We start from the raw sequence: 27,738 nt of genomic DNA on the forward strand, positions 1-27,738 counted from the left end.
AGCAATGGAGCTGAAGCAGAAGAGGCTCAGTGGCACGTGGGGGCCAGGATGGACAACAGGACCTTTCTTCTCTAGTACTATATTTCTATATTTCTAAAGATTGGGTAACCTAATAATAGCCTGAAAAGCTGCCGCAGGGATTTGTTTTAGTAGACTTCCACTAGTGGGGAAAAAAATAAAATCTGATTTTTGACTACTTGAGGAGATTTTCCAAGACAAAAGGATTTCTTTTGCTCTTCCATCCCACTTCTCCTGCTAGTTGCCAAGGAAATCATAAACAAGGCTAATAATGAGAGGGCAGATCGCTTCAATGCCAAGTGGTATTCTAGAGCATCTAGAGTAAAAGGACTTCTGGAGTTCTTATTTCTTCCTCTGATGAACATCTCATCCTTACTTGGGCCACGATCTCCGGGGAAAACTCTGCTTGCAGCGATGATAAATCATCGGGGATAAGTCATTAGAACACCTCACACACAAACCTAGTTTTACTCTCCAAACAAAGCCTGAAATGTCAAAGAATGAGCAGGCTAATTTTTAAAGTCATTATTTCCATATCACTCCCTTCCAGTCCCATCGTTAACCCAAGGGTGCTGACATTTGCTTTTATGAACTGCCCGACTTTTAACCTGGCAGTGCCTTTGTCCCCGTGCTGCCAAAGCCTCTCTGCCTTCAGGAATGGCAACCAAAATGCCACGGAATTCCAGGCCCTCTGACCATGTGTATAACTATTCTGCAGTGTTAACACAGCTGGATGAGCACGGGAGTGTTTTTTCCCGGGAAGAAAAACCCCAGCAAATCGAATTACCGCGCTAACACGAGCAAATAAAATTTATTTACAAAAAGGACACTTAGTGGGATTATCTAATTAAAATTATCCAGCCTTGCTTTGCGCTGTGAGTATCTTGAAGAAGGATAGCAGGTAGTACAGTATCTAGTCCCTGTGAATTTATTAGTGTTGAGCTTTAACCCTACAACTGTCAGCTCTGATTGGAAAAATTACGTTCAAGGGTTTGTAGCAAGAAGTGATTAAGTGCATTTACAAAGTGAGGACATCCGTTCCCCAGCTACCTCACATCAATTAAAGGAGGCCAAATTAAATCGATGTTCTAATTCCACAAAATTAATGGTAACTTTTTTTTAATAGATGTAACAACATTTCCCTGAGGTCCTGTAATAAATTCTTATCACAGCAACTCATGTAGGAAGTAAATGGTTACCTACCCATGAAAATGCCATGTTTAAGATCAGTTATGGGAACGATGACAATAAGGTTTCCTAGTGGTTTCAGTGTTCTTCCAGGCATTTTATATTTCATTTATTGGTTCAGAGATCTTTACCTTTTAACATGAGGAAAGCATGAAGGAAAAAAGATTCTTGTTCATTATGGAAGTGTTAATTTTTCACTGTAGTTCATTTTAAATAGAGCATTCCTCTAAACTCACGGGATCAGGAGCTAATTAAGGTTACTTGTAATTACTTTTAATCAAAATGAAATTATATGTCTTCGGTTTACAACATTTTATAAAAGAAAAAAAGGGATTTTTTTCCCCTTTTTTTTTTGTTTTTAAAGGGTTTGGTGACATAAACCAAATATTTCAATTTTTTTATATCATCAGTCCTGCTCAGTATAGAGACCAAGAGACCAGAGAGATTTCAGATGCAGTTTTGCAATCTAGAAACTGCTGTGAAGCCACCCACTATTTATAGCAGAGTATCCCAGTGAGACTGGTGATGGGTGATAAGGAATTAGGTACCACATCACATGTGAGTGAAGAAGCTGAATTAATGGCTCATACAGTCTCTAAACTTTCACATTCTCTCTAGGATAATGCACTTACAGTTATTAGAAAAGACACATTTGACTACTCTCTATGACTCCTTTAATTTAGCAATTAAAGTATTAAGTAAAGAGCCATAAATCAGAATTTCTGATAGTTACAGCCACATCCAGGAGCACTTGTCGCTGCCACTAAGTCTTCTTAAGTTTTCTATATCATGTCTCCTAAAACACTGTCCTGAGCAGTAGAGAATCATAATTGAATATATCATCCATCTGACAATGAATAAAGTACTTATTAAAAGTTTAACAGGATTAAATTGGTCTGCCTGCTTGGCTTAGCTTTCTGTTTGTGTAAGTCTAGGCCTTAATCTGCTACTGAAAAGTACCATCAGTGTTCAATTGGCTCCTTGGGTTAAGTCAATGCAAGACAAACCAAACTAATGAACATAACCCAGTTCCTAGAACAGTGACTTTATAACTTAGGAACATTCTTGGTGTTGGTTTAGGACGCTTTTTCCTAACACAGGTTTTGTAGCAAGGCTTCAAAATTCATTAAGCATCACAGGTATTTCCTCCCAGAACATTCTTCTGGTCTCTTGACAATCGGTGGCTTTCCCAACGTGTAATCATCTATGTTTATCTGTAGGTGCCCTTGTGTTATTTGTCAGAATAAATCATCTAGAGCTCCAACATGGTGCTGTTTTCAATGTCATGTTTTCAGAAGTCATGCTGAATGTGAAGGGCTGTTCAGCTGGGAACTGCTTTGCCTCCCCAGAGGACTTACAGCAAAAAAACATTCACTGAATCCAGAGCAGGAAAGAAATTCTCTTGTTATGTTTGAAGTCTAAGAATGTCAAGTCTGCATAAAAAAGTGATTGAATTTAAAAGATTGAACTCTCTGAGCTTCTCCAGGTGGTTTGGAATCTACTGCGAATTTCTTCAAGCCCTACACACAACATTCCCCATGTCCTTTGGGGACAAACAGCACCAAAGAGGAAGAAAATGAGATACAGTAAGGAAGAGCAATTTTCAAACCAACTGCTGGGATTTACTCTGTTCTGTTATGAAAAACCTTTAAAAAGATTCTGAAGACTTTAGCCTAGTCTCAAAATCATAAACTCCCAATCAAACAGATACTATCCTTTGGTCGGGAGAACACTTTAGCCATTCAGCAAACAATTCATCATACATGAATAATTCAGCATAATGTGAATAAACCACTTACATTCTACAAGTAATTAGAAACTCTTTACCAGACCAGAAATTGGACTCGTGTTTCAATGGCAAAGAAATGTGGAACTCTGGGGGGAAAATGCCTCAACAAGTTAATGCACACCCTGGGCTGCCTCTGCCATTCCCCCTTTTGTAAGGTGAAAGATGTGGATCTTCCCAAAGCAAACAGAAATATTTTAGTTTGACCTCAGAGAAAACTCAAGAAAAGGAAATATTTTTGCCATGCCTTGTTGATCCTTCTTCAAAGTTGCCATTCCTGAGGAGGAGAAAGGGTCCACCTCATCCACTACTTGCTCAGCTTCCCAACTTTCCTTCACAATGGGACAGTCTCTTTTCCAAGTCTATTTATCTCTTTTCTTCACCTCTGCCAGGCTGGGCAAGAGTTTCTATCTCTTATCTCCCCAAAGCAGATAAACCACCAGATAAAACACCAGCACAGGCCCTACTGTTCACCTTCCCACTGTCTTACCTTATGAAAAGCAGGAGCCAGAGAACAACTTCTTTCTTTCCTTGCCTCTGTGAATGTGAACATTTCTCCAAATAGCCACTCTAGTTTTAAACCACTTCAAACACTGGGTTTTTACAGAAGGGTAGGAAACATGGTGGTTTTCCAAACAGGAATGGGAAAGTAAACTATTTTAAAACTTCACTCAAAAGAAAAAAAAACAAACACACACTGCCCCAAACACCCCCTCATAACTCTGGCTATTCACCTTTACAGTTGCCACTAAGTAAAGCTTTTTTAAAAACTATGCAATGTGAATGGGCAGCAGCACCTCTCCAAAACCTCCTAGCTAAGAAAAGAATCCCCAAATTAAAATGCTGTCTGGCTCACAATTGTTTTACCTGTGAACAGGTACATAATTTTTTTTACTATAGACACCTAATCTATTTTTTTACCAACCCATTATTCCCCATAAAACTGTGATGCTCTTTAACTGCTGAATCAATGTGTTTGTACTGATGGAAAACTACATTCCACTTGTGCTGCACTGGGGTTTATGGTTGGTTTACTCCAAACCACTGACATTTCATTCATAAACTTCTGCCAGAATCTCTCTTTTGCCCATTTTCTGCACAATATTAAGCAGCGGTACAAGCCTTAATTAACAAAAAGTTCACTCTTTTCTGCATTTTTCCATGATACAGTTTTTAATGTCTTATGCGGTCACTTTAGTGCTACTAGACCAGTTATTTTGTAAAACAGGGCTTTTTCTTTCACTGATGGGACAGGGTCATTTCTTTGCATATCAGCAAGTACTGACTGACTTCAAATGTTGGTAATCTGTATCTTTTACCCTTACAACGAGCAGGAGAACACTGAGGATATCTGTGTCTGCACCTATGGCATCACTGCTGCATTAACCCAGCTCACAGACAGTAAATGAGCAAATTGATCCCATTTAATACTCAAGTGGTGTCAGCCCAAGCTCCCCACAGCCCATGGGTTGGTGCTGAGCTCTGCTGCAGACTAAAAGCTCTTGCTGGGTGCTTTTAAGGTGGAAAACAAGCTGACAGGAAAACACCCAAACCAGAGAGGGCCACATTGCAGGGATTCATTCTGTAATATTAATTAAGCTCTTGAACTAACTACCTGCCAAAAAATACCTTTTTTTACCAGACACTGGAGTCTCCAAGCCTGTGAGACCCTTTTACTGTTTAACAGCAAAGTGTGGGGGACTGATTATTAACAACTTAAACTCATCTTTCTATTCCTTAGTTCTGCCACCTCCTACCTGAATTGAGAGCACGTTCCCTGCTCATAAGAACTGGCACAGCTCCATTAATGCCCAGTGCCATTAAAGTTTATGAAGCTCTGCCAATTTACATGGCAGAGAACTTGGCCTGTGGTTTGTTTAAAGGTTATAAGCTTTGCCTGCAAATATTACAATTCCCTGTGGAATTCAGCTATGCTTTAATTTATACAGCTGCCCATGTCAGCCAAAAGGTCTTTTCTTCAGACTATCAATGGAATAGAACAAGGAAAATGTTACCCACATTTCTTTATTCTCACAGGTACCTAAGAAAGGAATTTTTATCACATTCTTTTACATTGTACTTACAAAATTTCATCTTTTTCTCTTGCTGTTATGAATTATTTTTGTTCAATACCAAGACAAAGAAAACCTTTTCCCCCAATTAGAGAAATAAAATAAAAGTAAGTTTATTCACTCTGCTTTCCAATAAATCTACCCAGTGTAGATTTTCAGTGTGCAAATTGAATAACCAACTGTACCCTTGCTAACCTGGTTTAGAATCATTAGTCAAAAGAAAGAGAACAGTCCCCAAACAAACTTCACTAAGCCCGAGGATGGAAGAAAAACTTTGTAAGAATAAGGAAAAAAAGTTACTTTGAAATGGGTGGCTTCTAATTTTAAATAGCCAATGGTGAATACTAATGTCTGTTCAACTAAAACTTCCTTTTGATGTTTTTCTGTGGCTACACTTGTATTGTTAACGATGTACTTCATAAACATGACAATTGTTGCCCAGGATTTTTCCCAGCATATGGCCAAGGGATGCATACAATTTTAATGGGAAGAGTAAAGCATGCAAAGGCCTTCTGAATGTTAATCCTTGCAGAAGGAAGAGATTTATCTTCAAACAAAGATCTACTTAAATATGTTTGTGACAGCTGAGGAATTTATCTCCAATTCTTTTTGCCTGTGGTGTGCCACATTGCTATTTTTCCCATAGCAACATGCAAGAAGCAAACTAAGATGTCATATACATAATACAGAGATAAAAAATGACCCTATTTCCATGTCCATGTGATAAATGGAATGAAAGTTCAGTGAACACATATTTGCACATTAATTGAACTGCATGATTCTGTCCTGTTCAATCAAGTCACCACTGTATGTACCACAGGAAATTTTTCCCCAAGAATCATTAAACCAACTTTATCGCTCAAACACATACACATTTTCACCTATTTATCTTCTTGCCTGGCCAAGATAGAGAAAAAAAAGTTACCTCTGCGTATTCAAATGATTGAAAACATATACACAGGAATTTATATATTACTACATCACATCAATATAATGAGAATCTGAACTAAGTGTCACTGTTCACTGTAATAATCAGAGAACAAAGGTATTTGATCAACTTTCGCAGCCTATAAATATTTAGGGGACATTTGGGCTTTGAGAATATTAAGTTTTCCCTTGGAAATCAAGTTTCCTTTGGCTGATTTAATCACCAAGATCAATATGGCACATCCACAGCTCTGACAGTGTGATACTCTTGAAATTCCCAACAAAAGGACTGAGTGAGAAAAGTGTGATTAATACAGCCCCTCTAAAACCTCCATCAAAACATGTTCAGATTCTCCCATGGGCAGTGAAAGCTTACATCATTCAGCAAGGCAAAGAAGTAAAAGCAAGAAACAATCAATAAACAAAGTGCTCTTTCAGGTCAACACAACCCTTCAGTGAGACGAGCTTATGTTCACTTCTGTTGCCATCAAATTAATGATGCACTTTTTACTGAAATATATTCTGGGGACCCATATTCATAAAAATACGTGTGTGTGTGTATGTACACAAACAGAAAAGGCAGGCAGGATGGGGGCACAGTTGTCATTATTAAATCTAATTATTTTCAGAAGTCTTTTAGGAATCCTGTCCCACCAGATCTGGGGAGGAGGTTCCTGAAGGTGATGCAATCTCTAGATCCTTGAGGGAAAATTTCCATTTCAGACTGTGGTCTATATTAATCCAAAGAGCCACCTCAGCAGTTGTGGAGATCTGGGTACAAACAGCTCCCCTCTAAGAGCTCACTCTGCACAGTGCAGGGACATCCAGCCTCAAAACACCAGGCTTAGGTCCCACTCTGTCCCTTAAACAGCTTTGGAGTCCTGACCAAAGGCACTGAGCAGCATTTGAGTGGGAAAGGGAGAAAAGAGGAGCCAACGACAACTTCACAAACAGACCTCAAAAGAAAGATAGAGGCTCAAAAAAAAACCAACCAAAACCAACCACAACCAACCAACTAAAACCCCAAAATCCCCACCCCAGTTAAAAGACTGTTTCCAAACAAAGAGACTTTATTAGGGAAGATTGTGCAACTTCAAATGAAGCAAATTGAGGTAAATCAATTAGTCCATGCACCATTTTTTACACACACATTAAAAAAAAATAAATCCAAGTCTAAAACCTGCGTAGGCAACAGAGTCTCAGCTATCAGAGCCACAGAAGAATCTTCATGGCATAGTAACCATAAAGATTTTTGTCAACAAATATTATGACCTTGTTTTGCAATCCCTCTCCTAGAAACACCATGACACATCTGGGCACCCTTCAGACTGTGCTGGGACAGCTGAAAAAGCACATTTTTAAGAGCCTACAATACCCAAGCTTTTGTCACTAGAACTGAGTAAAGATAATTTATGTGTCCAAGTCCTTGCCAAACTACATGACAGTTAATGCCAAGTACTTATTTAAAGAAATGCAAAATGAAGGCTAAAGTTCCAATCATATAGTTTCTAAGTGCTCTATTTAATAATATATAATCAGTAAATTAGTCAACTGGTTGTGTCTAAACTGATGTATTGCAGGATTCAATATATTTGGGGGTTTATTAAAGTTTGTAATTTCCATTCATTATCTTTTGTTGAACTACTTGCTTTTCAGTGGTTGAAGCTTCTGCTTCCATGAATAAAGTAGTCCCCAAACCATAAATTATATCCTACAGTTTTGACATCATTTATTTTCATACCATTATACATGCCAACCTTTTGACTACTCAAGATCAAAAGAGTTGCTCTCCAGGCTCATATTTCACTATAGCTCTCATATTTTATGCAGCAAATTAGGTTTTACAGTAGCAGCTACAGCAAGAATGTCTCTCACACTGCACAGCTTAAAATGACTGCAGAGGATTTCAGATTGAGGGAGCACAGTCCTAGAAATTCATACCCAAGTAAAATATGGATGACAACGTCTTATAATTCTTTCCCATCCATTTTGTACCCTTTTTATACATATATATGTAACTGAGGTGGTTAAACCTCAAAACTATAAAAGGTATTCAGGATCCTGCCCTTGGTAGTAAAAGTTGGAGGGGGATCTATCAAATCCTGAGGGAGGCAGGGATTTTATGTGTTCAAAGGGGGATGCACCCCAGTCACGTCCAAGGGTCACCTCCCAGGCACACACTGCCAGGAATTCCTGTTCTGCCACATTTGGAATGTTCCATATTAACTTGTCAAGATAATTGCTACAGCTGGGAGTTCCCATCGCTGCCAATCAAGAGTTTATTGGGTATCTGAAGGCACAGGGGGGTGCTCAGCAGGATTTATGTGTGACATTGAATTACCCTGAGACACCTTTCAGTGGTAGTTCAGACCCTTGCTCAGCTTATGTGATTGTAAAATACTTTTTAATGGAAATTACCAAAGAGACAACATCAAAATAACAACTGTCATAACTGTTCAGTTAAAAAAACTCTACAAGTAAAAATAATTTTAACATATAATTCTTGATTTTACAGTTATAAATATTCTTAATAATAAAGAACTATCAATGTGTTGCAATTTTTTTAAAATAGTGATACCTATTTATACAAATTTGTGACAGCTTATGACTCAGCCAAATTTGAAGGGATTTCAGCAGATCAAAAAAAAATTATGATCTTACCAAAATAATTATCTTCTTGATAAATTCTAAAGTCCTACTACAAACTACAGAGACATTAAAACTAAAAATAATCGTAATTATGACTATGAGTAAAGCTTTATGCTATATTTGCATAGAAATGGGGGGGGTTAAAATGCAAATATTTTCTTGCTCTAAATAAATTAAAGATATGAACATTAAAAAAATTACTGATGTAAACTTCTTTATTAGTCATCATGATTGATCACTGCTACCTCATCCCAGTTTTAGGGAAGAGGGAACATACAGCTGGATAGGACTAACAAGGTTCAGTGAAATGCTGTGGCTAATGCAAAGTATTGATGCACCAGGAAAGGGAGAGGCTGGAATTCATTCAGTCGTTCCTGAAAACAGCCTGAAAATAGAAATGGAAATGTCTCCTGTCCTGAGCACACACGTCCCCTGGAGTGATGGCACACAAGGTCCTTGCATGTTAAGTGTGCTTAGGAGAATAAAGTAGGACAGAGAGTTTGGGAGGACTGAATGACATGTTTTTATCTACCATGGATTTTTAATACAACACCTGCAATTTACCCTGACAACATCCAACCAAGCATTCATGTTTCCCTAACTAAAAGTTCCATTGATATCATAGTTTTCCTGTAGAAATCAATCAGACAGCCAACAGGATTTAAAAATTACTCATAGAGCAGCAGAGAGAATTATGATTCTACCAGGAAGAGAGCACGCTGCAAACTACCCAACCAGTAACAGTAGAACAATATTGGTAGAGGCACATTTTCTGACCAAGTTCTGCTATCTGTTTAAACACAATCCTTTTCAAAAAATGAATTAGTTCATTTTGTCATTAAATACAGGAAACACAAGCAGTGAGCTCCTGCTGGCAGTGAACTGCCCAGCTCTGCCACAAGATTTTCTTCATTTCGCTTGAGCCAGCAAGTGTTTTATGTTTTTACCCAAACAAGTGGCTCAGAGCTGGGAAATGGTGTGTGACACGTGCCTGCCCACGAGCTGCAAGGCTGGGAGCCCAGCTGGGGATGCAGGCATTGGTGTGAGACCCAAACCCACACTAACATCAGCCCCACAACCCCCCTGCACGGTTGGCACACCGGGTCTGCCCGAGGCACCTCGCGCAGGCATCGCTCACGTCGCTCCCCCAAACGGATCCCGCAGCACCACGAGCACACAGGATTTTTCATAAACATTTTACAAGCAAAAAAAAATCGATGAGAATTGTCTGTCTCTGTCCTGCCAGAGGATTTTTCTCCTCTCTCCACCCCAACACCCCCATGGAGCAGCGAAGGGCGGCTGAAGGGAAAACACGGGTTGGCCTTTTCCGAGCCACGCTGCTCCCCAGGCCTGACCTATTCCTGCCATGGGAGGGAAGAGAGGGACTTAAAAATGACATTTCCTGATAATCAAGGACCTCATGGATCACAGCATAAATCAGTCACACTGTTGCTATCATTAGAGCCACAGTCTGCTCACCATTCTGAGGTTTTCTGTAAACTCTGATTTAATGCCCTCCTTGGCTTTGAGCTGATTTTGATTCCCGGTTTTATTGAGACATATAGGCAGCCTTTTCTTATGAGAGTAAAAAATAGGCTGCCTTGACATCCCTCACATAAAAGCAGGCAGAGAGCTAACACACAGTTATACTGAACTTGTATTTCAATCAGGCATGACCTCTCACTTCTCACAAGAAGGCCTTGAACTTCACTGTGTCATTTATTCAAATATTGCAGAGAAAAACTTGAATCACAAGCAGCTTTCTGTGCTCTATTTCAGTAACATCAATTGTTTCAGAAAGAGGAAAGAAATGATGCTTTCCCCAACATAAAGATTATTTATACTAACAGCTAATTAGAAAGAAGAACACTCTAGAAAATGACATAGTTTAGTGAGGCATCTTTTGATGGGGAAAAATGTAAATACAAACAGCATTAAAAGGACTGCATGCCATATACCTGTATTAGACAAAGCAGAACTGAAAAAAAGTCATTCTTCAAACCATGTTGTTCCAGGGAGTTACATGAAAAATTTATGGTATTGTGTATAACTCTATTAGAGACTGTTCTCAGGCCCATTTTGTAATGACATTTTCAGGATCTGCTACATTTTTGACAAGAAATTGGGGTAACTTGTGATTAAAATCTTCATATTTGACTACCTATGCACAAGTTTTTCCCTTTTTAAGATGCCTCTAACTTGCATATTTACAAGACTATGACACTTCAAGACACAGTGAAGGCAGATTTGGCAATTATTTTTGGAAGGCTTTGCTGCCTACAGCTTTGACTCTGTCACCATTTGTTGCCCCTTTGTGTTAAAAGATGGAAGGAAGGTCTTGGGATCACTTGTCAGCTTCCTCTAGATGAACTTGTTTCTCTACACCTGGTATGTGGCAACCAGCATTTGGAAAAAAAAACCCTGACTGGTTTGTATCTTCCTAAATCACTCCATAGTAACACAAACATGTTAATTTTCACCCAGACTTCATACAAAATTCAGTAAGGGAACACAGCTATGTCACCTAAGAACATAAAAAAGGAATAAACAAATTTCAAGACTACTCGGATCAACAGTTCAAGAACAACCAAGCAGCAGTTCTAATAAAGGATTTTAGAAAGCAAACACAAGCACTTTTTTGTTCAAAAGCAGACTAGAGATCTTGTGACACAAACACTACAGCAGCAAACAACACAGGAGCTCTAATGAGATAAGACATGATGCAAAGGTAAGTCAGAAAAAGGGGATTTGGGGGTTTATCTTTCTCAGAACTGTTCACGAAGACCCAAAATAAAAATAAAATAAAATCAGGCAAAACACAAAGCCACTTTTCTCAAACCTGAGGAAATGTTTTGTATGTCTTGTCATCCACACGGTTATTTAAGGTGTGTTGGCCTCAAAAATACACCAGAACTGTACTGTTATCCCTAATATACAGTGTTCTGTGTAGGACTCAGGAATAAATCTTGGGAAGTTTGCCATTCCAAAGGAGTCATTTCCCTCAAGCTGAGAATTGTCCTTCATTAAAACAATCACCAGCCAGTTCTGCATGCCTATTATTTTTTTAGTTGCTATTCTTGTGAGTTATTCCACTCAGTTCAGTCAGAGTATTTCCAAACAATATTGGGATTTGGGAAAGCACTTAATTATCCTTTACCTTCAATTAGGATTTTCCCTGTACTGGGAACTTTGGCATTCCTTTGGCAAGGAATAGCCTCTTACAGACAGATCTGCACCTACAAAGTCCACGGGCTGGAGCACAAGCATCAGTGGATGAGCTCTTTTAAAGAACAACCAAATGTGTTGACTCAAGGTTTTCAAATGATTAAAGTACCAAAAAACAAAGCAACTCAACTGACTGACTCAGAAACCTGTAATATTCCCAGAATTTTATACACACAGGATAAAAAAGTACATGAGAACATCTCACAAATAAATAAGGAAACTGACTTTATATAAGGGAGCAGAATGAGTAGTAGTACCTCTACAATGACAAATCTCAGCCCCCAAAAATCCCATTACAAAACAAGAAACTCAAAGCAACTGTTTATTAGTGGGCTCTGCTGATATCAGAGCTCCAAGTGTTTAAACAGTGCAACAGGGAAAAAACAGACACAAATCCTACTCCCCAAACTCCCTGAGACAAGCCAAGTATGCAATTGAATCAGACCAACTAAATTGAACACTAATATTACAGTCTTAATCTAAATAAAAATGAATAATCTCATGCTTTTGCAGTATGCAAGTGAACTTGTGTCCTTGTTCTTTGAAGTAACTAGCACAGTTTATCTATTCTCTTTAATAATGCAATTTAATTTACCAAAGGTTCGTATTAAAAATTTATCTGACTCCAGCAGTTAGAGTCACCTAGACATTTTGTCACAGTTAAACATTAGCTTTGGAGTACATCACAAATTCCCTACTGTGAGTCCAAGAACTGTTTCATATAGGAACACTCTGAGCTTCCAACTGACATTACATTTAAATGAGTCAGGGCCTGTGCAACGAATAAAAATATCTGTCACTTATTAAAAGTGCAGTGACTTGTTCAACAGCAACATTCAGAAGAGACAAATGCAGTCTAACAGTTAGTGGTCACAAAGGACTGACACTTTTGCTTTAGCAATCAGTTATTCAAAAGATACTCCAGTAATAATATTTTCACCTCTAAGGAGACCATTAGACCATTCAAACCACATAAACTACTCCTACATCAATAGAAAAGCTGACAAAATAAATGAGAGTCCAAAATAATCAAGGTAAACTACAGCAATGTCAAGCATCCAAGGCAGGCAACATAAAATACCACTAATGCCACTCCAGCATTTAACAAGAACTCCCTGGTAGCATTCTGTCCCAAAATAAAACTTCTGTTTGACATCCCAGGCTATTCCAGCAACTCATGGCACATGGTAGCAGAAAAGTGAGGCAAGCCAGACATGGAGTTGGACAGAACACAGGCCAACCCCCAGAGCCAACTCTGGAGCAGAAACAATACCAGCTTTGCAGAAATATGGAAGGGCGTGGAGCAAAGTTCAGAAAACCACCTTCTGTGGGTGGGAAATTAGAGCACATGCTGAACAAATCCCTGATCTACACAGTTTCAATGCCATGGAAATCTTCAGAAAGACCTGCACAGCTACAAAACTTTCCTAGAAGGACTTTATCACCTTAAAAGTTGTTGTAACATGACCAGAATTCCAAAGATTGCCTCATTAAACACTGGGAGCAGCACAAAAGCCAAACTGAAGTAACTTCGATTTTCACCCCCAAAACTGTGAGCAAGCTTGGCCCCTCTCTCAAACCTGCAGGCAGCTATTTAACATTCCACCAGGATAAGACAGGATTTCCTACCTCAGCTTTGCTGGCATCCAGCGTTGTCAAAACCTGAAAATTACAGGGAAAATGTATTAGTATTGATTCAACAAAACAGGAGTGGGATTAATTGGCTTTTGAGGTAACTGACATCAATTGGTTGTTGTGGCTTGAGGGAATAGAACTGAAGAGAACTGTCTTTCACACTGAGGAGACTGTTCACCTCTCCTGTCCATCAGAAGCAAAGCCAGGTATAAATCAAGACTATGGCAATATTCAGGAATATTGGGAAAAAATTCAGCAACGTCCCAAAACAGAACTGGAAAAGCATGTTCCTATTTTTACTATTTTTTAATTTATTTCTGAACAGAGATGATGAGTAATGCAACAATAAGCTATTCCAACACAATTCCCGGGATAGACTTTGAAAGCAAGCTGATTCAGTTCCATGGTGATGGAAGTAAAAGAGTTTACAGACCACATTCCATCTAAAATGTGACAAAGAAAGGTTTGCCAGGTTCTGTTGGGCACAGCTGTCCAGGTTTTGGCTGCACAGGAGCTTTGGGGGCTCCAGGTCTGACTTACAGCAACCCTGGGCACAAACAATGAGTTCTCTCTGCCAATCCAGGGTTACCCTGAGCTCAGTTATGGTTGGTGTCTAAATCTAGAGAGTTGCAAATTCTGCTGCTATCACAAACTCGCACAAGATTTACTTCAGGTGTTACAGAAAATTGTCATTTATATTAAAATAACTTAAAACACTTTAAAAAGACACAGATACACTTTCATATTCTAGGTCAAACAACACACATGAAGCTGTCATTAGGCTAAGAACGGGCTGTTAAACAGTGTTGGTAAAACAAAAATCTTTTTTAGAACTTTATATCACAATATTGTCACAACTTTAGAGGGTTGAAAACCCCTTAATAGTCTCCTCACAAATTCCAGACTGACAGCCAGCTATAATTCTGTCTGCAGGAGAATAGATCTTTCTTTATGTTGGTGTTAATCATCACTTTTAAGGGACATCACCAATTCTCCCCAGCTCTCAGGAGCAGGAGAGGGAGTGACCAGCCGTGACTGTCTGAGGGAAGGGGAAGGAGAGCCCAGTGATTATTGAACAGAGCTCAGCAAAGGAGACAATTTGTGTGCAGAGCTGCTGTTCGATGAAAGGCATCTGTGGATTCATCAAAAAATCGCTTCAAAGGAATTTAGGAATGGAAATGAACTCCTGTCACATCACAATAGGGTACCTGCAATCACAAATAGTTATTTAATTTAACCTGATTCAAACCCAGGTTCAGCTCCATTTGAAACATGCCACTAATGGGATTTTTGAAGCTGTTCAAGAATTTCTCTCACACAAGCAGAAGGTAACTTATTTAAATTCGATTTATTTACAAACAACCTATCACCTTTTTTTTTGTTATTCCTCTTCATTGACATTATTTAGTGTTAGAAGTTATTTTTCCTTCCTAACACGAACCTTATGTAACCTCATCACATCCATTCCCTGCCAACATTTCATTAGGTCATTCTGGAAGTGTCCCCTCACAAGAAAGTCCTTCTACTAATAAACTCAGTAGAGTTACACCCTACTTACAATAATTTAATTATTCCCAGAGGCAAATGACTAAAAGCATGTATTGTAGAGGATGTACCCAAACCTAGCTTAACTTAAACCTCCAGAATTTGGAGTGGAGTTTCCTGAAGCTGCCATAAATCCTGCTCTAAACCATCTGTCAGAGGTGCCTGTCTCTCTCTATCAGCTGTGCAAGTAATGTGAATAGAGCTGAACAATGTGACTATTCCAGCCCAGGACTCACTAATGCCTTGCAAAGAAATTACTCTTCTATTTTAATAATTCACCTTACATGTCCAAAGGCTGTATTTCTCTTTTACACAGCTGTACTTTCCTGTTGCTTTACAATCATCCACTGGACAGCTGGACCACTGGACATTTTATGCCCTTATCTTTCTTCTCAAGTTATTGTCTGATAAATCCTTGTTCAGCAGCTGAATTCCAGTCAGTTCCTAGAAGCATGACCTTTTACTTGGTATTACTAACATTAATTCACTTTTATTTCCATCTGCTAGACCATCCATCTCTTCCTGGATAACATACCCAGCTCTTCTACGTTAGCAATTCCTCCCAGCTTTACATTTTTATCAAATTTCATTAGCACATTCTTATGCCAAGCATACTGATGAAAAATTATCAAATGAAATGACAAATAACTCAATACAGGGACACTGCTAAGAGAAGCATTAAGTTGAGCAGTGCAGATACCAGCAGGGCAGGGTACCAGGCAGTCACAGAGGAGTTATCCTGGTGAAATACTTCAGTTATCCTAGAGAAAGACCTGAGCAGCCCAAGCTATACAGCTGAGAAAGCTACTGGATAAAGGCTGGACACAGGGATATCTTGGGTTATTTCTGAGAACTCCATAAAGTGATCCTCATACCAGAGGGATTATGATCTTTAATAATATGCTCATCACTATAAAAGTGGAGACAAAGATGGAATGTTTCTATTTAAAATAATGACAGTCCTCAAGTTAATGTTTAATTAATAAACAGTAAAACACATTAATTTAATATTATGGGTCAAATAACACTCATGAAATTAATGAGCTGACTATTGTTAGTCTGTGAAGACCTGACAATTATCTCAAAGTTTTAACAGTGATTTTTATTTAAGTTTATGTATCTTAATGGAGTGAATTATTATCCTATATTTGTGACTGATTTCTTCCCATCCCCTTCCCCCAGTCCCTGAAACTTGTAATTTCTAGCCCAGCAGCTGTGCCTTCTGTCATGTTTGAGAGGTGAGTGAATGAAGACACAAGAGCAGCATAACGTGTATGACACAGAACTGCAGCTCCAAGTCATTCTTTGCCGTAGGATTTGGAAGGAATGTCGGTGTGTCACCGGGTGATCACTCAATTAAATCCTCTCAGAAGGTATTGCCTGCTCTCGAGCTCCTTAAGTAGAGTAACCCACTGAGATCTGTGGCCAAGCCACCCCAGCCACAAAACCATTTATCCCCCCCCCATCCTGGGCAATCCTGGGTAAGGAAGTACCTGTATTTATGTCTTGATTGTTCCAGAAAGAGGGAGTGGGGACAAAGCAAGGGGAGGAGCAGAGAGGAGAACTGGGGTGCCACAACTCCTCAGTGTTTTGTGGGGCTGGTGGTTTCCTTTGGAGATTATCCCACTGCAACAGCCCATTGCTGTGCCCCGTGATTTGTGTGAAGTATGATATTCATTTCCTGGCTCCTGCTGTCCCCCTGACATTTCATGTGCTGGTTAAGAACACAGCAATTTCACCCAGAGAAATCACAGCCTGGCTGAGGGATCCCTGTCCTTCTCACAATAATCCCTCTGTGACACAACAAAACCATGGGTTTATATCACCTTCTCGAGGAAGCTGCAATTTATTTTTCTTGTGCTAAAAGCTCTGCGTGACTGACAGCAAAAAATCCTTACAAATGGCTTTTTTACCACTTCTGAAAGTTGCACTCAATTCTGAACTTTCCATTCTACATAAGCAATCCCATGAATACTGACAAAAAAGGAGATATGCTGATAACTCTGCAAACACAGTGAAGTCTTTTAAACTATGTTTACTGCTTTTAGCATTTAGAAAGGTCTTATCTTGAGGTGCATAAATACATAGTTCCTCTCTCCAGGATGAATAGAGGACAATATTTGCCATTCTAAACCAGAATGCAAATAGTTGCTATTTGTTACATATCTCAAGCCAACACCTTACCAGAAAGAAATAAGGGAAACCTTCTTGAATAAAGAAAACTCCTGAAATAGAAAACTGGAAAGCTCATTTAATGTCATTTTTGTTTTAAATATACATTAAATTCCCCCGTCGAAGTTTAAAGAGAGAAAAGGAGATAAAAATTGAAAGGTACATGTCATGAGCCAGGATCCTCATCATTCCTTTGCCTAAAAGTCCAGAACCATTTCACTGAACTGTCCCATCTCATCCACATGTGAAGTCCTTTTTCTCTTACTCATTTTTCTAGAAACGAGATTTTCTTCTTAGTTTTTTCAGCTTCTCACATCAACATGTGCCATGTAAATGTACAATTTATAAATGTACAATTACAATTTAAAAATGTACAATTCCTGTACATTTTAAAAAACACAGGTTTTGCCTTTAATATCTTCCCACATTCCTATGGAATGAGAGAAGGGATTTAAAAAAAAAAACGTGAGGGAACTTTTCTGCAGCAACAAGTGGCACATGAGGCTGAACATGCAGATCATTCCAAACTCTGCCATGAGGGTTCAGAAAGGAGGAAACAATAGGGCACAGTTCTATTTAGAGACAGAACTTCGCTTCTTGAACACAAAATATCTGAAAAGACTCTGTCACCCACACTCAGTATCAACCAACCCCTCCACTGCTTAACTAGTTCTGAAAGTGCTGCACCAACACACCTACAAGGGAAATAATCCGGATTTGCACTGACAAGACCAAGGGCAGAAATCCAACAAGGTTCTGTGAATGTGCTGGCACTCACCTGAACAAATGGCAAATCCTGCTTTTAAAGGTTTGTCTCCCCGAGCTCAGGCAGTATTAAACATTACAATTTGATAATCACTGTGCTGCAACCTTTTATTAAATTCTGGATCCACCTGTGGGTTGGGATGGCTCTAAGATTGATTGCCCACAGGCTTCTCCTGTTTTTCATCAGCTGGAGCAGTCTCCAGCCTGGCTTCTCAGGATTCACAACATATTCCTGATTGTGATTCACAGGCCAGGCCACTGAGCAGAATTTGAGCTGTTGGAGCTTTTTGGTGACAGGTTTGCAAAAAAGCCAACCTTATGCTGAGTATTCATCACTACCTCTGCACTCCATTGTGGGAACAATTACCTGCAGCAGCACTGCTTTGCTGTGATAAACAACAGCAGGGGAACAGGAGAAAAAAAAAGAAAAAAAAAACCAAATCACCAAGCCTACCCCCTTAGTAATATTGCAATGTACTCTCTGGCACTTTGACTGTCGACAAAATTAAAAAAATAAGCAAAACCATATTGTAATACTTCCCTTCCTAAAGCACTATGCCTTTGAAACACGAAAGTCTAATGTGTCTTGCCAAATTTAGTGAAATAATCATGATAAATGGAGCTATAAATCTAAATTGTTCTTTTAACATATTTAAACATCTCCATCAAAAGCACCAAAATACATGCATGCAGGAGAGATCACCTTCTTGCTAAAGCAGTTCTTGCTAACTCATTAGTTTTCATTCTCTTCCTTCTTGTTACTAAAAGCAATCCTGGAAAGCAAATTACAATTCACTTTTACATCCACACCCCTTAGACTGCCAAGTAACCCTTCATGTCCCGTTATAAACCTAATCCTTAATGGTCACCAAAGTTCTGAGTGTCAGGATGGTGGAACATGATCCAAAAATTAAGTCATGTAGGCTGCTTTTCTTCATTTCTGTTCATACTATGGTACTGACTCATGCTCAGATCAAATTCTACACTAAAACAATTTTTTTTTTCAATTGACATCTTGGATATTTTTTTAAACTGGCTGTGAAGTCTTTAAGAGGTCTATTTATAGCAATTTGTCTCTTCACAACAGTAAACAAGCTGGACAAATTGAGGGCCTCTAGAATACAGAAGGAATTGGAACATGAAAATAAACACCTATATTTTTAAAAGCTTTAATTTTTAAAAGCCATCTGTAGATTAAGGCAACTAATGAAATCTATGTACACATGTTCATACATTTGAGAAGTTGCTGGGATATACTGAGGACCAGCTCTCTGGGGCTTCCACAGCACTAAACAATGTCCCGTGGCTGTCACACATGACTGCCCATTAAAAAAATCCAATATATTAAAGACATACATGAATGGAATATGCTGAGTGGAAAACAGGGGGAATCAGGACTCATATTTCATAGATAGGTATCTTTAATTAAATTTTGCTCAGTTTATTTACTGCTTTGGATAGCAGCATTAGATTACTCCAAATTTATGTAAACGCAGGCAATGATTTTAGCAGCTGGTGAAAACTATATCTGCCCTTAACTGCTTCCTAATAATATTTGTGCTGCTCAGCTAATATTGGCTGTTTAAGATCTTTCAACTAAACTTGCTGTATAAATCAGTATGCAAAATGTGGAGTAGTTATCATGGATAATTCACTCAATGTAAAAAGTCTCAGTCATAATGTCATCTTTTTTAAAATTTCTGTAGGGTAACCTGGGTAAACTCAGCTAACTAAAAGGGAAGCAAGCCCCCAGAAATTTGTTTTAACTAATATGTACAATGATATTCATGAAACATGCTTTATATTTGTGTGTCTGGTACAAAGCAGTTGGAAAATAACATGATTTCCTCTTTGAAATTGGAATGCACTCTTACAAAGAAATCTGCACTGCACAGAACTTGCCAAAAGGCTCCTCTTTAATATTGGGAATAAATCCCATCACTCTTGTAATGAGATAATGAGCGAAAACATTAGTACATAAAAAGCCAACCATAAAAAATACCCAGGTTTTTATATAAAAAACACATGGTCTTTGCTGTCCTTTTAAAAGTAAACCTAGGTCTCCTTTATCCATACTTTTAGCAAAATATCCACATGTACTGCTGCATTATAACCTATGATAATCTTGGTAATTTCCATAAGTTCACCAAAAGTAGGATTTCATACTTATTAAATGGTAGAAGTTCAGGAAAAATCCAGAGTGTAACTGCAACAAACTAAATCTGAAATTCAAGGTAAACAAAGCATTTTTAAGTGAACTGTCGAGCCACTACAGCTTTTCCATGGATTCTGGTAAAAATGACATTAATGCTCCCTGCTTAATTTAGCAAGGCAAAAAAAATTAACCAGAATATAAATACAAACAAAAAGACCTCTGGTGATTTTCTTTCACGTGTCAATAATTTTTGCAAGGCTCCAGAGCACCGAGGCAAGAGCACAGAGTAAAAAGCCAGTGATGAAATGACTCCCTTGCCATCCCTGCCTCACAACACCCAGCAGCCCTATAAACAATATCCATTTCACCCAGGAGCAATAAACTCACATTTTTTTGGAATGTCCACATTATGCCAGAATAATATAAAAATAGATGATGAAGCAAAAAGGAGATAGATTTAGCCCTGGTGTCCTGCAGTAGCTGCCATAATTGCACAGCCAGCTCATTATAGAAAGTCAGTCCCCTGAGCCTCCCGTGTCCCAGTTAAGCGACAGTAATAGAAAGCAGCTGTATGAGGACATTAGGTCAGCAGAATCATTAGCCCCGAAAATTGCATCACCATCACTCCTCTGCAGCAGCCAGGCCTTCACACACCATCAGGCTCCTAAACAGCAGGTCAAACATGATGATGAACTTAACCTGCTAACTCCATTAACAGTGACCTGTGGCTCGGAGCTCCCGGGGAGCCCACACCTCTGCAAACTTCCAGGGGTTTAATGAATTTTGGCTGTCACCCTGTGCCCTCAGGTCCCCCCAGCCTGGGGTTGCACTGGGCACCAGGCAGAGCTGACTGGAGAAGTGCCAGTGCCCATGGGAGGGAATGTCCCATTGCCTTTGGCTTCCTCAAGGTCTCATTGCCTCTGTCTGGATAAAGGCACCACCACAGCAGGGATGTCCCGGGTCTGCCCTCATGGGCCACGGGAAGGTGACACTGCCAGAAGCCACCACCATAAACAGGGACACATCCCAGGCCTGCCAAGCTCATGGGCCACAGGAAGGTGACAGTGCCAGCAGTCGCTGCCACAGCAGTGACAGGTCCCAGGCTCGTCCAGCTTGTGTGCACACAGGAGCAGTGGGAGACACCTGAGTCCCACATGTGTGTGATGGAGCAGCGGGCTGGGTCAGCTCTCCCAGAGTTCACAGAATATTCTGAGTTGGAAGGGACCCACAAGGATCATCAGGTCCAAATCTGCCCATACAAGGATTGACAGGAGCTGGGCAGTGAGAGGGGCTCACCAGCCACAGGTATCAGTGGCCCCTTGGCCCCCCCACCTGCTCTGACCTACAGGGTCAGAGATCCCCTCTGAAATAAATCATTGTAGGAACACATCCCCCTGGGAAGAGCAGCTGCACCATTACATGTTCCCAGTATTCAGGGGGGTTGGAGCCGTCTGTGGGTTTGAGGGACAGCAATGGGAAGCAGCACAAAGCGTGGGCCAGATCCTGGAGTGACAGCCCTTGGCATGGCTGCACCGCTGCCAACTGCCAGGAGCTGGAGAACCAACCTGGTACACACACAAATGCCCGGAATTCCAGAGGGACGTGCTGCCTCTTCCATCATTTATCCACCTGTGCTCCGAGGCCGTGAGGCACAGAAATGAAGACTAAGCTCTTTGCCAGTGTTCCCATGTATTGTGATTAAAAAGAAGCCTGTGAAGGTTTCCTGAGGTCCGGGGGCTCATTCCCACCTTTCCCAGGGCCGAGTCTCCCCGGCGGGCAAGGCAAGGCCCCGCCTTCGTGGTCGTGATGTGTTTTGGCCAGGAAAGCAACAACCCTTCTATCAATGTCAAAGACTAAATAAGTTTGACTATATGCTGATGTTCTTCAAATTGTTTCTACCAGCAATAGTTCTGGATGGTTTGTTTTTGGGAAATTAATGATGATACACCAAGGTCGTTGTACCTCTGCTGTAGCGAACAGATGTTAACATATTAGAGCCACCGTCCTGTGCTGCACTAGGGTAGAGCTGCTCCTGCTTCTCATTGCATGAGCTGAGGCAAAACCAGCCACACAAAACAGCCCAGCCTAATAAATTCAGTCTAAAATGCAAACATTTGAAGAAAAGAGCTCCTGCACTTTCAAAAGCCATTACTCTGTATCATCCTCATCAAAACACACCACTCGTTTTTTTTTAAATCAACCCAGAGCTAGGAGAACAATAAGAAACCAAATCTTTTTTTCATCTCAGCAGTACAGACCATTTTCAATGCCATTTGTAAGCTGCCTATTTATCCCTGACATTCACAGCTAGAGTATATCTCCAGATCATGTCGCTCTGTGAGGTAGAAATAATCAAGTATTTTTCCATCCTTTTGCTGGGAGGACTCAGAGCTGGTTGTGCTTATCCATAGCTCTGTTAAACTGGTGTGAGATTGTGGTGGTGAACTGCACAGGAGTAAGACATCACCAATCCCAAAGGCTGCAGTCAGTAGGGAAGGCAACAGCTTCATGACTGGGAGGGAGGAGGACTGACTTAGATTTTTATTAAACTGACATAAACACTTTCTTCTTTATAATCTCAACTATACCTTTGCAAGAGCAGTAAAAACAGGCTGGGGATAAATCAGCATGATGTGAGATACTTCACCAGGACACAACAATGCACAGGCCCTTTCCTTCACAGGAAAGTTTAATGTTTTTGGTCAGCGTTGTTAAGTTTTAGCTACCTAAAGTACTTCCTCTCAACTAATTTTAGTATATTTGGGAGAAATTACTTTAAGATGAGTTACACAAAAGGCACCAATGCACTAAGACTTATCTACAAACAATATAAGCGCCATGTGTCAGAAAATCCAGAATTTTGAGTCATGATTTTAAATATATAACTTCTGACAACAAGACAGTCACTGGAGCTGGGAAATGGATAGAAATTCTTCCATCATCCTGGCCCCAAACAGGGGACTTAACATCAGCACAGCTTGAAAGTCCATTTAAACTGTGACAGGGCTGTAAAAAGCCCTTAACAGAAGCATTTCCTAAGAGAAAGTCTCATCTGTTTCTAAGCTACAGCTGTTGTTTATTCAATACTGATGGGCATACAAAATAAAAGGGCTGTATCACTCAGCCTCAAACCCACATGGAAGCTATTTAAAATCCTTTACTCCTGATTTCTCACCATCAGTAGGTTTATACCTGTCTCTTGGCTGTGTTTAATACTGCAAACCTTTTTTCCTGTGAACTATGACAGTGAATAGATTTGAAATTTCCCCCATAAATGCTCCCTCAGTGCAGTATGAGCCAACTTTGCAGCCTCCTTTGCCACTTCTGGCCATTACCCAGAGCTCCCTGACACAACAGCTATTAGAATTCTTCACGTTTATGATTATGAAAAGAGTCTTAATCCTTGGAGTGAAAGATCACTGCAAGAGATGCTTAAAATTTCCTAAGGCAGTAAGAAAACAGTGCAATGAATTATGTAAAATACTTTAAATATGGACACTACTGAAAGCCTCCAATTAGGAAGCAGAAACTATCAATAAGCAACACTTATTCTCTTCATGAGAGGAAGCTCTGACTTTAAAGGTGTGGTTAAAAAGCAGGCTAACATACAGGTAATATTCTGCATGTTTCAGAATTTAAATCTGAGCAATGTAATGAAACACAATTAAAAGTGGTATCCCTCAAGGGTCCTGCAGAAATGGTTTTGTCTTTTGAAATCTTCACTGTGCACAAAAGAAATCAAAAAATAAATCAGCTTTTCTATAAGTTCCCTGCTCTAGGATTTATGCACAGTGAATGATTAAAAAAATTAAGAAGTCCATGCAAATGCTTTCCAATTCCAATGTACCCCTTAAACACCATTGAGCAGAAGATTCTAATACTAAATCAGGTCTTGTTGAAATCCCCTTTGAAAGCAGATGAAAGCTCTCCTGCCTGTAAACCCCGAGTCAGGTCCTTACATTTGTTTAGACCAAGGGAATGTTACAGGGCTCCATCAGTTCAAGATGATAATCCAGCAAAAAATCCCCAAGAAACAGAGTCTGGAGGGAGAAGTCACACCAATATAAAATAAGTGTAAATTCAGTTTCACTTAAAGGAGATTTTAGTGGTGAGTTGCCATTTTAAAATAAAAAGAACACAAAAGCATCATTGAAGCAACACAGAATACACCAAACTACAGCCAGGGGAGCAGGAGAACACAAGTGCTCACTGGTGTGGAAAGCACAGTGTGCTTTGGCCCCTGGAAAACTGCGTTGTATGGAACTTGTGGGGACAGGTTGGCTAAATGTGTTCCTCTGGTATTTATTTAATTCTAAGGTAGGTGACTGCTTTAAGCAATGGACAAGTTATGAGTTGATGTTTCAGGAGCAACCAAAATATTAACCCAAGCCCTGTACCAGAGCAGCCAGGGCTGAGGTGCCAGACCAGCAGCACTGGTTCATAAGACAGTGGTGATGTTTAGAACAAGCCTTGGCATCTCAGGCAACTCCTCCTTCAGCTGTTACTAAGAAACAAACCATACAAGAGTTCTGCTTCTCACCTTTGTTCTTCTGAATAATCATCCCCATTATTCCCCAGGCTAATAAAAGGAGGCTGTCACCTGGGATTTGATTTCAGATTCCAGGCTGTTTGTTATCCTTGCAGTGCTGTGGATGCCCTTTTACTCAGGGACCCCCATACCCCGAGTCAGGCTCAGGTAAAGGAACCTCTGGCTAAAAAGGGGATGGGGCAAAGGGGACAAAGCAGCTCCTTGGGCTGCTGCTAAAAGACAAACTGGCATTACCTGGTAGAATTAAAGTCTCTGAATCTTGTTTCCGTGGCTGAGGAAAGTTTAGGCAACCTGACAAATCTAGAAATCCAAGAAAACAGTCTCAGCTCTGCGTGAGGGTGTGAAGGGCAGGGGATTGCCTGGGATTAGTCCTTAGTGGAAGTCCTGCAGCACTAAATGCTGCTCTGAGATGTTGGATGTGTGTGTTTGTGTTACCACTGGCCTTGCTTTGAAACGACTCGTCTCTGCACACCAGTGTTCCCACAGTCCATATTGTTAATTTTTTATTTCCCAATCAACAATTCATGGAGGTTAGTGTGACATTGCTGCAAACACCCTCCCAGCCCAGCGATGTAAATAATGGATACTGCTCCAGAAATACCAACCAGCCTCTCGTTGTTTTGGGAAACTTAAATCATGCCCGCCTCAACTCACCTGCTAGTAAACAAACAGGCTCCTCTCTGCACTGCAGTAAATCCCTCATCTTTCAAGAAAATTAAATGTGTCATGGAAATGATGGTAGTTTTGGTAAGTGCAGGCAGACATTTCACTGTGACAGTGCTCGCGAAGATGCACTGAATGCAACTATTTTTTCCCCCTCAGAAAAACGAATTTCAAAATGCCAACAAATTTTCAGAAGTTTAACACAGTTAATGCATTTCACAGCACGTCTCAGTAAACTACATATCCTTCTTTTACCTTTCTCCTAATTTCTGTCATTTGTTTTAAAAGCCTATAATGAACAGTTACTATGGAGGATCCATTTGTTCCTCTCTTTTTCCATTTAACCTCCATGATCACAACCTCTCTTATTTTCTTTGGTGCTGAAAAGCACTTTTACAGCATAACCAACGCAACATATTTCCTGGATTTTTACTAATTAATTTTCCGTGAACTTTTCAGCGTGGAAAAAAAAACATTTCTGCATGAAAAATGAATTCTATTTTCTCCTTTTCCTTGGAAATTTACATTCTGAGCTCATCTGTGCCACATATTCTTTATGGATAATGAGCAAGGCATCCTCACTTAGCTGTCACTGAGGCAGTGAAATGTTTACAGTGTGAGCTTTGGAGATTCTGGCAGCTTAGGTTCTGAGAATATTTCCTATTCAGGACAATAAGCATTGCCCTAAATTTCTCTTGCACATGAAGAGAAAGGGCTTGATTTGAAGAATCCTTGAACTTTGTTGACCTGTAGTAAAGCTGTTTGAAGAAAGGTTAGTTCAGACACCTCATACTTGTGATCTGTTTCTTGTGATGTGGCAAAGGCTTTTCTAGTCCCCTTAACATCTTGCAGAACTTCTTGGGAAGCTAAAAATATCAATTAATGGAGAGATAAATATCTTGATTATGAAGTTGACAAACAAAATACACATAATATAACTTTTAAGGGTATTCTCCCACCACATTTATTCTCTAACATTTTGGGGATACACTACTGAAAGAAAAGAGAAATGTCAGGCACGAATCTCCTGCCCGTTTTGGGCAGGAAATTTCACTAACTCATGGAAAACATCCTCTTAAATTACCTCTCTGAAGTCATTCTTTAGCAAAGTACATAAGAATAAACACGTTTTAAAGACTATGTTAAGGTTTCATTTCTGAGCACAGGTCCAGTCAGAGGTTCACAATGACATGCTTAAGCCTGTGGGCTTTATTGAACCAGGGCCTGGAAAAAAATGAGCTTTCATCCTTCCTTCTTAGAAAGCCTCATATAGTTTGAATAAATCTTTGAAATGTAACCAAAAGAATCTCACACGAGATCATCTTTCATTGAAGTCCCAACGTCCAATTCATGCAGATGCAGCTGGAAGGTTGTTGCTGTCAAATTTTGAACTTGGGCTATAAAAGACATAAAAAGGGGCAGATTTGCTCAGCAGAAAGGAGAACAGTGCCTGCCTTGCCTTCTGCAAGCCTCTCCTTGCTAAGCTCAGGTCCCCAATTAACCTGAGCCTACTCAAACCTACGGGGATTGTTTTCTGTAATCAATCAAATTTCCAAGTGTAATTATTAACACAGTCTTTAATTAAATGAACCGGATCATTCGGACACATTCTAAAGAAAAGTCATTTATTGAATGTTAACAATTCAAATACATCCAGTGCCTTCTTGAGTTCTGACTTAGAAAAATCTGGATTAATTCTCAAAGTTCTTCTCTGTAGTTACTATTCCTAAGTGAATATTTAAAATAGATTTAAACCTATATTTTCAGCATATTACTCTAAAATGACCGTCAGGAGTAATTGCATTTTGTAGAATGAGGCAACTTTTGCCATTTTAGGTGTGCTGGTGTCATGACTTTTCTGATATTTCAACAGTTCTATCGTTTATCTTATTACCCTTAGAAATCTATATCAAGAAAAAGATACTTTTGGTGCCTAAAGTACTGGCAAATTGGGTGGAACAGCAAATCTAAGCCTTCCTAGATGTATATGAAAAATCCAATCTAAAGCAACAATGCTATCAGACAAGTAACACCACCAATTAACCTGGGATTAAAGAACACCTTGATAATAAATGAAATAATGTAAAACTATTTCTTGCCAATGATAAAGCCCCCCAGCCTTTTTAAATTTCCATATTAAGTTGTCAAAATTGATGTCTGAACTGGCAGTTCTGAACACACAAAGAGTATTCCAATCTTGTCCCTGATATTGCTGGTTTTGACACTGTACAGTGACTGGAAAAGTCCTTTCAGAGTAAAACCATCAGAGGGACAGAGAAAGAAGAAGTTTCTCCAATCTGTGCCAATCTCTGGACTTTTGAGAGTTCAATACAATACAACTACTCAGCAGTAAAGGAAAAAAAGCCAGGGTTTTGTGTGAGCAACAGGA

General features: G+C 39.6%; 1 protein-coding gene across 13 annotated transcripts in view; it reads right to left on the reverse strand.

Moving 5' to 3' along the window:
- Positions 1-27,738, reverse strand: part of RBFOX1 (RNA binding fox-1 homolog 1) — a 1,129,454-nt gene that overhangs the window by 854,924 nt on the left and 246,792 nt on the right. For all 13 annotated transcript variants that reach the window (XM_027684195.1, XM_027684196.1, XM_027684193.1 and 10 more), the window contains exon 3: positions 13,495-13,527. In XM_027684195.1, coding sequence (XP_027539996.1) covers positions 13,495-13,527 — 33 coding nt within the window. The remainder of the gene's footprint in view (positions 1-13,494; positions 13,528-27,738) is intronic.

Source organism: Neopelma chrysocephalum, unplaced genomic scaffold (genome assembly GCF_003984885.1).
Source record: "Neopelma chrysocephalum unplaced genomic scaffold, ASM398488v2 Primary Assembly neopelma1_65b, whole genome shotgun sequence".
In the NCBI taxonomy this organism is placed as follows: Eukaryota; Metazoa; Chordata; class Aves; order Passeriformes; family Pipridae; genus Neopelma; species Neopelma chrysocephalum.